The sequence below is a fragment of the Scyliorhinus torazame genome, chromosome 2 (assembly GCF_047496885.1).
Source record: "Scyliorhinus torazame isolate Kashiwa2021f chromosome 2, sScyTor2.1, whole genome shotgun sequence".
Classification (NCBI taxonomy): Eukaryota; Metazoa; Chordata; class Chondrichthyes; order Carcharhiniformes; family Scyliorhinidae; genus Scyliorhinus; species Scyliorhinus torazame.
In genome coordinates this window covers 264,350,044-264,364,400 of record NC_092708.1, presented here as the reverse complement: position 1 = coordinate 264,364,400, position 14,357 = coordinate 264,350,044, and the positions used below count along the sequence as shown (strand labels likewise).

Here is a 14,357-nt window from a genome sequence, read left to right as displayed (position 1 = left end):
AGACTATCCCACCTCTGCTAGTCTGCCTTACCTCTACTGACTTGGCTCAAGCAGTTCAATCTCCAAAGCTGCCCAATCCCCTGCCACCTGGATTCCTAGGGATCGAAAACTAGTCCCCGCCAACCAAAATGCCAATTCCCCCAATCCGGCTCCCCGCCCTGATACACCCACCACAAAATATTCACTCTTCCTTTATTTAGTTCAACTTGTAACTGGAGAAGGCCTGAAAGCGATGCAAAATACCCATAATATTCCCGGGTCCCTAATGTACAGTATCAAATCGTCAGCGTATAATGACACCCGGTGCTCCATCCCACCTCTAACGATCCCACTCCACATATTTGAGGCCCTCAATGCAATGGCCAATGGCTCAATTGCCATCGCAAAATGCAAGGGAGACATCGGATACCCCTATCTCGTACCCCGATACAGACAAAAGGGCCCAGAGCTCATGGTATTGGTACAAACACTAGCGAATGGAACCGCATACAGCAACCGCACCCACGACACAAGCCCAGGACCAAACTCAAACTTCTCCAACACCGCGAAAAGGTACCCCCACTCCACGTGGTCAAAGGCCTTCTTTGTGTACAACGAAACAATTTTTTCCGATAACGGCCTTTCCGCAGTGGTAAGCAGCACATTCAGCAACTGACACACATTCAATGACAACCTCCCTCCATGCACAAATCCCGTATGATCCTCCCCTACGAAATCCAACCTTAACACCAACACCTTGGCCAACAACATAGCATCCACGTTTAACAGGGAATTCGGATGATATGACCCTCACTCTATGGGTCCTTGTCCTTCTTCGGGAACAGTGAGATGGACGCATGCCCCAGTATCCGTGGGAGGGTGGCCCGCACAAAGGATTCCTGATCATAGCCAACAACAATGGACACAGCTGATTCGAAAACCTCTTATGAAATTCCACCGGGAGCCTATCTGGCACCAGTGTATATGCTTCAATGTTGTCTGAACATCCTCCAGGGACAATGGCTCCTCCAGATCCTCCCGCAGTTCTTTCCCCATCTTGGGAAACTCCAGAGCCCCGAAACACTCTGCTGTTCCCCCGTTCATCCTCCGGCGGATCCGATCTATATAAGCTCTCATAGAATGCCTTAAACACCCCATTCACCTTCTTTGGGGCAGAGACCATCCTACCCTCCAGATCCCTAACCAGAACAATCTTCCTGTCTGCCTCTTGCCATCTCAGTTGGTGAGCAAAAAGACGATTGGCCTTCTCCTCATACTCACACACTGCCCCTTTAACCCACCTCAATTGCTGCATCGCCCTATCCATGGACAGCAAGTTAAACTGCATTTGCAGTTCTTTCCTGCACGCCAAAAGCTCCAGAGTTGGGTCCCTTGCATGCCTCCAGTCCACCCTTAGAATCTCATCCACCAGTCTCTGTCACTCCTCCCTCGCCTCTGCATCCACATGTGTCTTGAATGCAATAATCTCTTCCCTGGTCACCACTTTCAATGCCTCCCACAAAATCGAGTGTGAAACCACTATGTTATCATTATGTTCCGAATACTCCTGTATGGCTCTCAAAATCCTCACACAAAATCCCAACTCAACGTCCAAATGCCACCCCCTACAGTGCACCCGACTGACCTCCAACACCCAATGTGGGGCATGGTTGGAAATAACTACCGTTGAACACTCAGCCTTCCTCACCCCAGCCAAAATAGTTCGGCTCATAAGAAAATAATCGATCCTCGATTACATCATGTGTACTGAAGAGAAAAATAAGAACTCCTTCCCCCTGTGGTAAACCACTGTATTGTATTGTATTGTTGTATTGTTACATGCCAGTTCGGGATCAGAGGCCAGGAGGATTTCTGTTTAGTGTATTAAAGCCGCAGTTACGTTCACCACTCGTCGTGTGTTCATTGATGGCATATCAATTTAATACACTAAACATCTAACATGAATTTGTCACTCAAGCCTGATCGCCTGGAGCTGGACCCACAGGCAGCCGACGCCACTGCAACATTCGAGCACTGGCTAAGCTGCTTTGAAGTGTACCTCGGATCCTTCACCGAACACTTCACCAACCTCCAAAAGAAGCAGATCCTCCACGCACGGGGGAGCCCGCAAGTTTTTCTTCTCATCAGGGACGCCCCCTCGTATACGGAGGCGATAATGCTGCTGAAGGGACACTATGTTAAGTCTGTGAACGAGGTGTATGCTAGGCACCTTCTTGTCACGAGATGACAACGCCCTGGGGAATCACTAGCAGAATTCCTGCGTGCCTTGCGGGTACTCTGCCGGAACTGTGACTGCCAGGCGCTATCGGCTACCCAACATGCGGATCTGTTGGTCAGGGAGTGCTTATGTCGCAGGCATGAAATCAAACTACATCTGCCAGCTATTGCTAGAAGGGGGTACACTCAGCCTCCCAGAGACAGTGCAGCTCTCAAACTCGCTGGAGGTGGCCTTCCAGAATATGGAGGCCTACACCTCCGACCGCGCAGCACCCTCGTGGACCGCGTGGGCGCCGCCATCATCCGGCCCGGGTGCGGCGCAAGCTTGTGCCGCGCAGCAGCCCGCCAACACCTGAAGCCCGAAGTGCTACTTTTGCAGCCAGGGTAATCACCCCGGCCAACGCTGCCCTGCAAGGAACGCGACTTGCAATGGGTGTGGGAGGAAGGGCCACTTTGCGAAACCCTGCCAGGCCCGATCTCTCCCTAAAGCTTCTAGGCCCAGCAGCGCTGCTTGCTGCCTGTCGGGGTCGCCCCCAGTTGCCTTGCCAACCGCCATGTGCGACCCATGGGCGCTGCCACCTTCGGTTTCGGCTGCCACGTGCGACCCATGGGGGCCGCCATCTTTAACGCCATTTTGTGCTTCACCCGACATGCGTTAGCCATGGGGTCCGCCATCTTTGACGCCATCTCCAATGCCACCCGCCACGCGCGTCCCATGGGGGCCGCCATCTTGGGACCACTCCGCAGCCTCCCGGGAGCCCTGCTCACCCAATTGTACGCTGGCCGCTGCTACCTCCGACTGGCCTACTCATCATCTTCTGAAGCTCGCCTTCATCACGCTCGACCAGTCCCGGCCTCATCACCTCACTAAATCTACGATGACTGTCCGGATCAACGGACACGAGACGGCCTGCCTTTTCGACTCCGGGAGCACAGACAGCTTCGTACATCCAGATACGGTAAAGCGCTGCTCCCTCCCAATCTTACCCGCGACCCAGCAAATCTCCCTGGCTTCCGGATCACATGCACTAGAAATCCGGGGGTACTGTGTCGCGACCCTTACTGTACAAGGAGTAGAGTACACGAACTTCAAACTCTACGTCCTTCCCCATCTCTGCACTGCTCTATTACTGGGACTCAACTTCCAGTGCCACCTCCAGAGCCTTACTTTAAAGTTCGGCGGACCCCTGCCCCCCCTCATCGTCTGTCGCCTCGCGACCCTTAAGGTCACCCCACCCTCGCTCTTCGCTAACCTCACCGCGGACTGTAAGCAGATGATACAGTGCCCGGGATAGGACCTTTATCAGGGCGGAGGTCCAGCGACTCCTACGAGAGGGGATAATTGAGGCAAGTAACAGCCCCTGGAGAGCCCAAGTGGTGGTCGTTAAGACTGGGGAGAAGCACCGGATGGTCATCTACTACAGTCAGACCATCAACCGGTACACGCAGCTCGATGCGTACCCCCTCCCCCGCATATCTGACATGGTCAATCAGATTGCGCAGTATCGAGTCTTCTCCACAGTTGACTTGAAGTCCGCGTACCACCAGCTCCCAATCCGCCCGGAGGACCACCAATACACTGCCTTCGAGGCAGATGGCCGCCTTTACCACTTCCCCAAGGTCCCCTTCGGCGGCACCAATGCAGTCTTGGTCTTTGAACGGGAAATGGACCGAATTGTTGACCAGTATTGGCTGCGGGCCACGTTCCCGTACTTAGATAATGTCACCATCTGCGGCCATGACCAGCAGGACCATGACGAAAACCTCCGGCACTTCCTCCACACCGCTAAACTCCTGAACCTCACCTACAAAAAGGAAAAATGGATTTTCCGCACAACCCGCCTAGCCATCCTTGGCTACGTTGTGGAAAACGGAGTCCTAGGGCCTGACCCCAACCGCATGTGCCCCCTCCTGGAACTCCCCCTCCCCCACTGCCCCAAGGCCCTGAAGAGATGCCTGGGGTTCTTCTCTTACTATGCCCAGTGGGTCCGCAATTATGCGGACAAGGCCCGTCCCACTTATTAAATCCACCATTATTCCCCTGACGGCTGAGGCCCGCCTGGCCTTCAACCGCATCAAGGCAGATATTGCCAAAGCCGCAATGCACACTGTGGACGAATCCATTCCATTCCAGGTGGAGAGCGATGTGTCGGACTTTGCTCTGGCCGCTACCCTCAACCAGGCGGGCAGGCCCGTGACTTTCTTCTCCCGTACCCTCCATGTCTCCGAGATTCTACACTCCTCCGTCGAAAAGGAAGCTCAAGCCACTGTAAAAGCTGTGCGACATTGGAGGCATTACCTGGTCGCAGGCAATTCACTCTCCTCACTGACCAGCGGTCGGTTGCCTTCATGTTTAACAATACACATTGGGGCAAGATCAAGAACGACAAGATTCTGAGGTGGAGGATCGAGCTCTCCACCTATAATTACAATATCTTGTATCGACCTGGGAAGCTCAATAAGCCCCCAGATACCCTATCCCGCGGTACATGTGCCAACGCACATGTAGACCGGCTTCAGGTCCTCCACAATGACCTCTGTCACCGGGGGGGTCACCCGTTTTTTCACTTTATCAAGACTCGCAACCTACCTTACCCCATCGAGGAGGTCAGGACCGTGACCCGGGACTGCCAGGTCTGCGTGGAGTGCAAACCGCACTTCTATCGGCATCTGGTAAAGGCCTGTCGCCCCTTTGAGCGCCTCAGCATCGATTTCAAAGGGCCCCTCCCCTCCACTGACCGTAACGTGTACTTCCTCAACATTGTTGACGAATACTCAAAATTCCCTTTTGCCATCCCATGCTCTGACATGACCTTCGCCACCGTCATCAAGGCCCTGCACAGTCTTTTCACCCTGTTCGGGTTCCCCACTTACATCCATAGCGATCGGGGTTCCTCCTTCATGAGCGACGAGTTGCGTCAGTTCCTGCTCAGCAAGGGCATCGCCTCCAGCAGGACGACCAGCTACAACCCCTGGGCAACAGACAGGTGGAGAGGGAGAACACGACGGTCTGGAAGGCCGTCCTCCTGGCCCTATGGTCTAGACGTCTCCCTGTCTCCCGCTGACAGGAGGTCCTTCCCGATGCGCTCCACTCCATCCGGTCGCTCCTGTGTACCGCCATCAATGTGACCCCTCATGAGAGGATGTTTGTTTTCCCTAGGAGGTCCACCTCAGGGGTCTCACTCCCATCCTGGCTGACGGTCCCAGGGCCCGTCCTCCTCCGGAAGCATGCGAGGGGCCATATGTTGGATCTACTGGTTGAAAAGGTCCTTCTCCTCCATGCTAACCCCCAATATGCCTATGTGGCACACCATGACGGGCGGGAGGACACAGTCACCCGTCGGCATTTGGCACCTCCAGGTTCCCCAGTGACCATCACCACTACCCACAACCCTACACCGTCTCCCCCCATTGCTACTCATCTGCTACGAGACGCAGAAGACGGCACGCTGCCGGACACGCAGGCCTCGACACCTCATCCGACACCAGTGTCCACACCACAGCCGGGACTGAGGCGGTCGCAGCGGAAAGTCAGAGCTCCCGACAGACTCGATCTATAACTCAGCCCTTAACAGGGGGTGAATGTGGTAAACCACTGTATTGTATTGTACTGTTGTATTGTTACATGCCTGGGCTTGTCCCTGCTGGCTCTGCCTGTGGCTCCTCCCCTCGGGCTCATGTATAAAGGTGGCTGTCTCCGCCTCTGATCCAGTTCGGTATCAGAGGCCAGGAGGCTTTCTGTTTAGTGTATTAAAGCCTCAGTTACGTTCACCACTCGTCGTGTGTTCATTGATGGCATATCACCCCCCAGGATGCATAAACCATCAGGGACCCTCCCGCCTCCTCCATAAATGCCAACAATAACTTTGCCATCCGAACCAGGCCCAACAATTTCGGCCTAGAGTGATCCACCTTCGGGTCCAACACACAGTACATATCACCCCAAAATCAATTGGTGGGTGCCCAAATCTGGCACTGTAGCCAACAACCATTTCATAAGCTCTACATCGCCCCAATTTGGGGCATACACATTCACTACAACCACCTGCTTCCCCTCTAATGTGCCTAATCTCCTTCCCTTGAGACTCGAGTTGGCCAAACTTCACCATCTTCTGCACCATCACCCCAGCCAACGTTTCTAGTGTGATGGATGCAGCCGCCTCCACCATTGTTTCTCCCCCAGATTTCTTTCTTGGGCTTCCAGCCAGGAGTTTTTTTTCCTGGAGCCATCTTCGATGAGGATTTTGGCATTCTTCAACAAACCTACTCGAACTCCACACTAATCTACTGTTTAGAACCCAAAATCTCCACGAAAAATGGGCAAAAAGAATCAAAATACCACAACCTTGACAGGAGCTACCATTTGGGCGACCTGCTTTCACGTGTAGTCACCGGAAGCTGCAGGGCAAAAATTTAACTTTGCAAATGACACAAAACTCAGAATTGTTCTAATTGTGACAAAGTTCTGGAGGATACAGACAGGTGAAATTTAACACAGAAATGTTAAATGATGCATTTAATGTGGACTCGGGGAATCCACACCGAGTAAAAGTAAGAACAACGTTTTATTTACAAACAATATATATATACATTTCCTGGTGCACCCCTACCGGGTTCCTGTTTGGTTGGCGTCTTACTGGCCGACCTTATGTACTCTGGGTAATTGAGATCCCCACCCCTAGCGGGGGAGCTCACACTCCACAAGGAACATGGGGAAGACAAGCGTTCCCATCTCATAGGTCCCATGCGGGATGTTACAATGCGATTGATACAAATAAGGTGAAAGGCAATATAAATGAAATGAAATTTTAACGGTGGTGCTGGAATAGCATCCTAGCATCAGTTGCTGATACCGATTGTGTTGTCAGGTGATTCAGGTGTTTGCCTGGATGGAATTGTAGGATATTACCACCAAGTGTAGCAAAAGATGACAAATGGATGTTTTTGATTACTTTGACAAGCCTAAGGGGCGGGGGCGGAAAATCGTGTTTTACGCGAGAATCGGGCCCGACGCCGCTCCCGCGACTCACGGCTGGGGGGCCATTGCCAGCGGCCCTCCCAGCGATACTCCGATCCCAACCGGCCAAGTTCCCGACGGCGTGGTTCTTACCACGTCTGGCCGATCTGGACTCACGCACTGCAGCTGCGGACTCAGTCAGCGGCCACCCTGGTGAGGAGGGATCCATCACCGGCGGGGGCCTTATGGGTGGTCGGGGCAGCGATTGGGGTGGGTCAGATGAAGCGCCGCTGGGCAGATCGGTGGGACCTTGTACCTTGGTCCTGGTCTGCGGCCCGAGACCGCCATCGCGTTCGGCGAGGTCGCTGCCGTGTGCATGCGCGGGCTCGGAACCGGAAGTGCGCGGGCCCGTATCCGCACCTAAAGCTGCGAGACTCACTCCAGGTCCCAGCCAGCCCCCTGCAGGTAAGCGAATTGCTCTATATTTTATTCAGGAAAGTCTGGAGTAAAATGCCATCCTTTTTACGCCGGCGTGGGGACATGGCCCCATTTTTTGAGAATTTATATGTCAAAGTAACAACACATACTGTTGTGTTAAAGTGGAGGAAAGACCAATTCTGGGACAAGCCTGTAGCAAAATGTAAGTGTTCTATTTTGTTCATCACAGGATATGCAGATCAGTGCATCTGAAATGAGGAATATCTTAAACCGTGTTGTTAAAAAACGTAAGTACCAATTAAACAACAAACCTAACACTAACCCTCATTTGTATAGTAAGGTTGTGCGAGATAATGCCCAGCACCTGTACCATTACCTCTGGAGATGTCCTTTGTCTCATCTGCACGCTTCCCTTGGGGGCATTTAAAAAACAATTATCCATGAGATGTGAGCATAGCTGTCAAGATCAGTATTATTGACCACCCTAAACTGTCCTTGAAAAGGGGCGTCAAGCAGACTTCTTGAACCACTGGAGTCCATGTGGTGTAGATGCACCCACAGTGTCATTATGGAAGAGTTCCAGGATTCTGACTCCTAATAGTGAAAGAACAGAAGGCTTCTAGTCAGGATGGTGTGTGGCTTAAAGGGAAACTTGAAGTTTCTGGTGTTCCCATGCATCTGATTCTCTTGTTCTTCATAGGTGATGGTGGTTGTGGGGTTGAAAGGTGCTGTTGAAAATGCCTTGCCGAGTTGTTGCAATGTTTCTTCTTGATAGTACATACTGCTGCTAACACAGATTGGTGGTGGAAGGAATAATTGTTCAAGGTAGTGGATGGGGTGCTAATCAAGCAGGCTGCTTTGCCGCGAGGTGTTGCGAGCCGGGTAGATCCCGGGAGCGGGGTCTCCCGGCTTTCATCGGCCACACTGCGCCGCGGTGAGCTGCTTTTCCATCGCAGCGCGGCCGGAAGATCACGCCCAATATTTAAAATGTTTATTCCTTTGCTATGTGATGTAGTGATTCTGAATATTAACTGTTCTTTTCCTCACAGACAAGATGAAAACGGAAGGGTTCACCCTCGAATCTTGTCGCAGTATGGTTGCTCTCATGGATGTATCCTTTCTTCTTCTCCATAATATTCATTATTCTTTCATAGCCAATTATCTAAAGTGTTTTGCCTTTATCCAGACCCAACTGAGTACCAGGATGCAGTGATTCAAATTGGTTAGTAGTCTGTCATTGACTCTGCCAAAGGCAATGGGGAGCAGTGCATTTCCTTTGGTATGAAACAGAGTCAGATAATCCACAAAGGTCTGTTTTAGATTCCTCATCTATATTGACATTGTTTGCTACAGGCTGGACAGTAGTTGTACAATTGTCCTCAGCACTCTTTTGGTGGAACGAAGATAAGCTGACTACATAATTGTGATTTTCAAAATTTTGGAGCCAGTTTATTTATCCCCAGCATGTCAGAAAAACATTTTCTTTTTGGTTTATTTTGTTTTCTAAGCATATACCTCTTCCATTCTAATGGTGCTAACTTGCACTCGGATATGCCGCCTCAGACATTGGTCAGCCTTCAGTACCTTGCCAAGTGACATGTCGTTTATTTGTGATTCCTGACAAATTGGTCAACTGTTTGTCATATCTCAGCAGAGCTATGTTGGGCATATCTCAGAAGAGCTCAAAACTGTCCTGGCCTAATATCCATACTCTTCCACTTCCAGCAGAAACTGCAGGATGTTCATTGAGAGAGAAATATTTGACTAATTTTCACTTATCTCACTCCAACATACTGATGTTAATTGTAGCTAATTTCACTCCCGTCGACAACTGGCTGTGATTAGCCAGCTAAGCAGAAGGCAGGGCTGGATCCAGTCTATGTTGGCCGTGGATACTTGAACTAAGTTCCCTGCTCCTTGACTTTAACTTTGTTTCCGTTTTTTGAGTTTGCACGCAAATTGTTTTCTCCCCTAAAATTTATTTTGCTGAGATTTAACTTTACTGAAGAGTGCCAACAGTTGTATTGGCAGCACAGTGGCACAGTGGTTAGCACTGTGGGTGCTCTATTGAAGCAAGGGTCAGTGCAGACTCGATGGGCCGAATAGCCTCCTACTGCACTGTAGGGATTCTATGATTCGATCTGCCCACTTTCTCAATTCCTTTTCTCTCCAGAACATAATGCAATTGTTCCTTTAAACTTACTTTTACCATTGTGTTCAAGGACCTTCACTGCTAACATATTCCACATCTCTTGTGTTTTGTGTAAAGCACTGAAAGTTTTCTTGGGGATTGTCTTACTGTAACTTTGGCAGAGATTCAGGGGGCATGAATGATGTTTCTGACCAAGTTACAGCAGCAGAGATGGATGCAGCAAATATATTCATCCCTAGACTTGTCGTCTTACTGCCAACTTCCTTCATTTTAACTTGCATCCACTGATAAATGAAACAAATTGGCTAAATCAACTTTGTCAGTTCCTTGCTAATCCTGCAAACATTAATCCGGTCCCCATGTCTTCCCATTTTCCATAGAAACTACATCCAGGTTATTTTTAATTTCCTGACATGATGTATTCTTGATCTCTTCAACATCTTCATTGCTCCCCTTAACCTTCTGTCAAGGGCAATAATATCTTCCCAATGATGAGGTATCCTCCAGGAATTCAGATAAAGATAAGGGGCGAAATTCTCCCCCAACGGCGCGATGTCCGCCGACTGGAGCCAAAAACGGCGCCAATCAGACGGGCATCGCGCCGGCCCAAAGGTGCGGAATGCTCCGCATCTTTGGGGGCCGAGCCCCAACATTGAGGGGCTAGGCCAACGCCGGAGGGATTTCCGCCCCGCCAGCTGGCGGAAATGGCGTTTGTTGCCCCGCCAGCTGGCGGAAATGGCATTTGGTGCCCCGCCAGCTGGCGCGGAAATGCGGCGCATGCGCGGGAGCGTCAGCGGCCGCCGACAGTTTCCCGCGCATGCGCAGTGGGGAGAGTCTCTTCCGCCTCCGCCATGGTGGAGGCCGAGGCGGAGGCGGAAGGGAAAGAGTGCCCCCACGGCAGAGGCACCCCCCGGGGTCAGATCGCCCCGCGCCCCCCCCCCAGGACCCCGGAGCCCGCCCACGCCGCCTGGTCCCGCCGGTAAATACCAGCTTTGATTTACGCCGGCGGGACAGGCAATTTCTGGGCGGGACTTCGCCCCATCCGGGCCGGAGAATTGAGCGGGGGGTCCCGCCAACCGGCGCGGCCCGATTCCCGCCCCCGCCCAATCTCTGGTACCGGAGACTTCGGCGGGGGCGGGATTCACGGCGGCCAATGGCCATTCTCCGACCCGGCGGGGGGTCGGAGAATGACGCCCCTGATGAGCAGATTATCTTGGAACAGTGCAAACACTTTCAATTGGTCACAAACATGGGGGTTAGACTTTGACTTGGTGCAACAACCAAAAACTGTCTGCTGACTCCCTTTCACTCCGTTTATATAATTGCACCCCGTTGTGTTCATTTGCTTTCATAGTTACAAATTAAGTACAAAAATGAAGGAACTGCTGTTAATTCTAGGCTGCAGAGGTTATTTTCTGATCACCAAAGTACATTGATTTGGATGTAATAATTGTACTGTGCCTTTACGGGCCAGGGAATTAGTAACCTCATTACCAGCCTGCTGAACTATCATATTATCTCATATCTTTTTGATGTCTGTAGTGATCTCTGTATATGCATGTACATAAGGGGTTAATGTGTAATCAGTAGTACCATATGATCACTAGAGGGCCGGTCCAACAGGGGTATAAAAGGCAACCACATTGTGTCTCTCCGGCTCTCTTGGGTGCACTGTGACCAGGGCAATAGCAGACTAGTTCAGATGGCTAGTGGAGTTACGTATAGTTACTGTAGTTAGGTCTGGTTAACGTTATCACTAGTATCAAAGTTAAAGTGAAGAACTCATGCAATTATTGTTATAGTTACTCAATAAACCTTTTGTTACTACTGGACGAATTCATCGAGATTCAGAAGACCTCATCATTAAGCAAGGATTGAGTAGCATATGTTGCCTACCACACAGGTAACAAAACAATGTCTTCCTTAACATTGCTAACAGACGGATGGGTCCGGAAAGCTTAATTTAATAGAGTTTAGACAGCTCTGGAACAAGATTAAGAAATGGCAGGTAGGATATGCTGAAGGGTGTTCAGTCACTTGTGGCACGGAGTGTCACTGTCTTTAAGTTATATTGTGTTCAACCGCTTGATAATTGGTGTTTGGCATTTGCGGCCAAGTAATTTCCTCCCAGATTATCAGTAATAGTAGAAAGGTTAATTTAGAGTTTGGCAGACTTTTATTCAAAATGGTGAACTATTTGAAATCATAATTAACTGCTGTCCATTTTCCACTTAGGTATCTCTTTATCTGGTCAACTCAGTAGTGGAGTAGGGAGCATGGATTTTGGGGGTTGCCAACCCCCTAAATCCACTTCCTAACACCCCCACCCCTTCTTCACAGTCACGGAGGTCAAATAACTTGGTGGGTCAGGACTAAATCAAAACCAATTTCAAATAACTTATACTTTTAAATTCTCAATTAAATTAGTTTTTAAGTCTGGAATACGCAATCAGGACTGTCCTTAGGAGTCACCTGTTTTCCTGCTGGTGCGTGTTTATCCCTCTGTAATGCTGTTGTACTATTCCACAGGCACCATGCAGCTGACCATGAATGCCCTCACAAGGACGTGTTTATTCTTGACTATGCATATTAGGGAGAGATACTAACATAGCCAAGCCTGAATCTGTAGATTCACACATACCTTTACTGGAAAATGAACAGAACCAGCTTCTACACAAATCATGAACATCATGGCTAATATCTACACTCACAATCAGCTAAAATCAGCATAGATCAGGGATTGAATCTGCAATCTCCTAAAACGATATGGGAAAATGGGACACTTTAAAGTGCAGTTTCCCACTCAGTCATTGGGAGTGTTAACTGTCTAAGATGTCAGTTTCTCTAATAGTCTGTCCACTTTATAATGCACAGATTGAAAGAATTGACACTTTAAGGTTTTGTCTACGTGTGGAACAATCTACTCAATTATACCAAAAACCATGACCAAGATTGAGTCTACCTCCTTTAAAGCATGTTGGTGCTTCAATTTACAACATGAATAAAAATTATCATCGCTTTAGAACTTCTAATTTGTGGGAGCACCACTTAGAACCACTCAAGAATGAAAAATGGACAAGTATCATCTAATGACTAGGCACGGCACGGTGGCTAGCACTGCTGCCTCACAGCACCAGGGACCCGGGTTCAATTCCGGCCTCGGGTGACTGTCTGTGTGGAGTTTGCACTTTCTCCCGTGTCTGTGTGGGTTTCCTCCAGGGGCTCCGGTTTCCTCCCTGTAGCACCATCGATCACACATGAGGCGAGACGTAAAGAACTTCAATCGAGGCTTTATTGAGCAGACTTGTTCAGACTCGTTCCCCAGCAGCTCAGTCACAGAATGCAGCTGCGGGGATTAAACCCAGGTTCTTATACCCCGCCTATCTGGGTGGAGCCCAGTAGGCGGCGGATCCAATCGGGATCCAGCATCTGTCCTCCAATGGCTCCTCGGCATTCATGGTGTACCGTATTACCCTTAATACACACCACCACATTCTCACCTTGTTAAAAAAGAACCCAGCGGGGTGGTGGGTGGCATGGTGGTAGGGGTTTACAGGGTCGGCACCTTAACCAATGAACTATATACAACTATGCCGCTTTTACTGGGCCACCGAATTATTCACATTTTACCCGATTTGCAGCGTTAACTATTTACAACAATGCCGCTTTACTGGGCCACTGAATTATATACGTCTTAAGTCGATTCGATGAGTCGAGATGGTGCTCTGGTCGCCCTTTCCAATCGTCTCAGCCCGGGTGGTGGTGGTGGTGCTGGCTCGGGTCCGGTCGACTCTGGGAGCATCGCGCTGTCCCCCTCTGTTTCCTTACCCTTAAATGGGCCTGGGAGGAGAACTGATCCCCCGGGAAGGGGGTGGCTGTGGGGTGCACCGGCGGGAGTGAGGGGGAGGTGATTTGTGTTGGGGGGGGGGGGGGGGGGGGAGCTCCGGCGGGCGGCAGGTCCTGCAGAGAGACCGTGTCCTGTCGGCCGTCTGGGTATGCCACGTAGGCGTACTGCGGGTTTGCGTGGAGTAGATGTACCTTTTCCACCAGCGGGTCTGATTTGTGCGCCCGCACATGTTTCCGGAGCAGGATGGGTCCCGGGGCTGCCAGCCAGGTCGGAAGTGACGTTCCAGAAGTGGACCTCCTAGAGAAGACAAGGAGGCGCTCGTGAGGCGTTTGGTTAGTGGTGGTACACAGCAGGGACCGGATAGAGTGAAGGGCATCCGGGAGGACTTCCTGCTAGCGGGAAGTTGGGAGACTCCTAGACCGTAGGGCCAGTAGGACGGTCTTCCAGACCGTTCCGTTCTCCCTCTCTACCTGCCCGTTCCCCCGGGGGTTGTAGCTGGTCGTCCTCCTCGAGGCTATGCCCTTGCTGAGCAGGAATTGACGCAGCTCGTGACTCATGAAGGAGGACCCCCTGTCGCTATGGATGTAGGCGGGGAAACCGAACAGGGTAAAGATGGTGCCGAGGGCTTTAATGACAGTGGCCGCGGTCATGTCTGGGCAGGGGATGGCGAAGGGGAAGCGGGAGTATTCGTCAACGACGTTAAGAACGTACGTGTTGCGATCGGTGGAGGGGAGGGGGCCTTTGAA

The 14,357-nt window shown here is 50.8% G+C and overlaps 1 protein-coding gene across 7 annotated transcripts in view; it reads left to right on the top strand.

Annotated features, from left to right (window-relative positions):
• Positions 1 to 14,357, top strand: part of LOC140398211 (calpain-3-like) — a 216,282-nt gene that overhangs the window by 181,830 nt on the left and 20,095 nt on the right. For all 7 annotated transcript variants that reach the window (XM_072486655.1, XM_072486601.1, XM_072486618.1 and 4 more), the window contains 3 exons: positions 7,842 to 7,899; positions 8,662 to 8,723; positions 11,704 to 11,772. In XM_072486655.1, the coding sequence (XP_072342756.1) occupies positions 7,842 to 7,899; positions 8,662 to 8,723; positions 11,704 to 11,772 (189 nt within the window). The remainder of the gene's footprint in view (positions 1 to 7,841; positions 7,900 to 8,661; positions 8,724 to 11,703; positions 11,773 to 14,357) is intronic.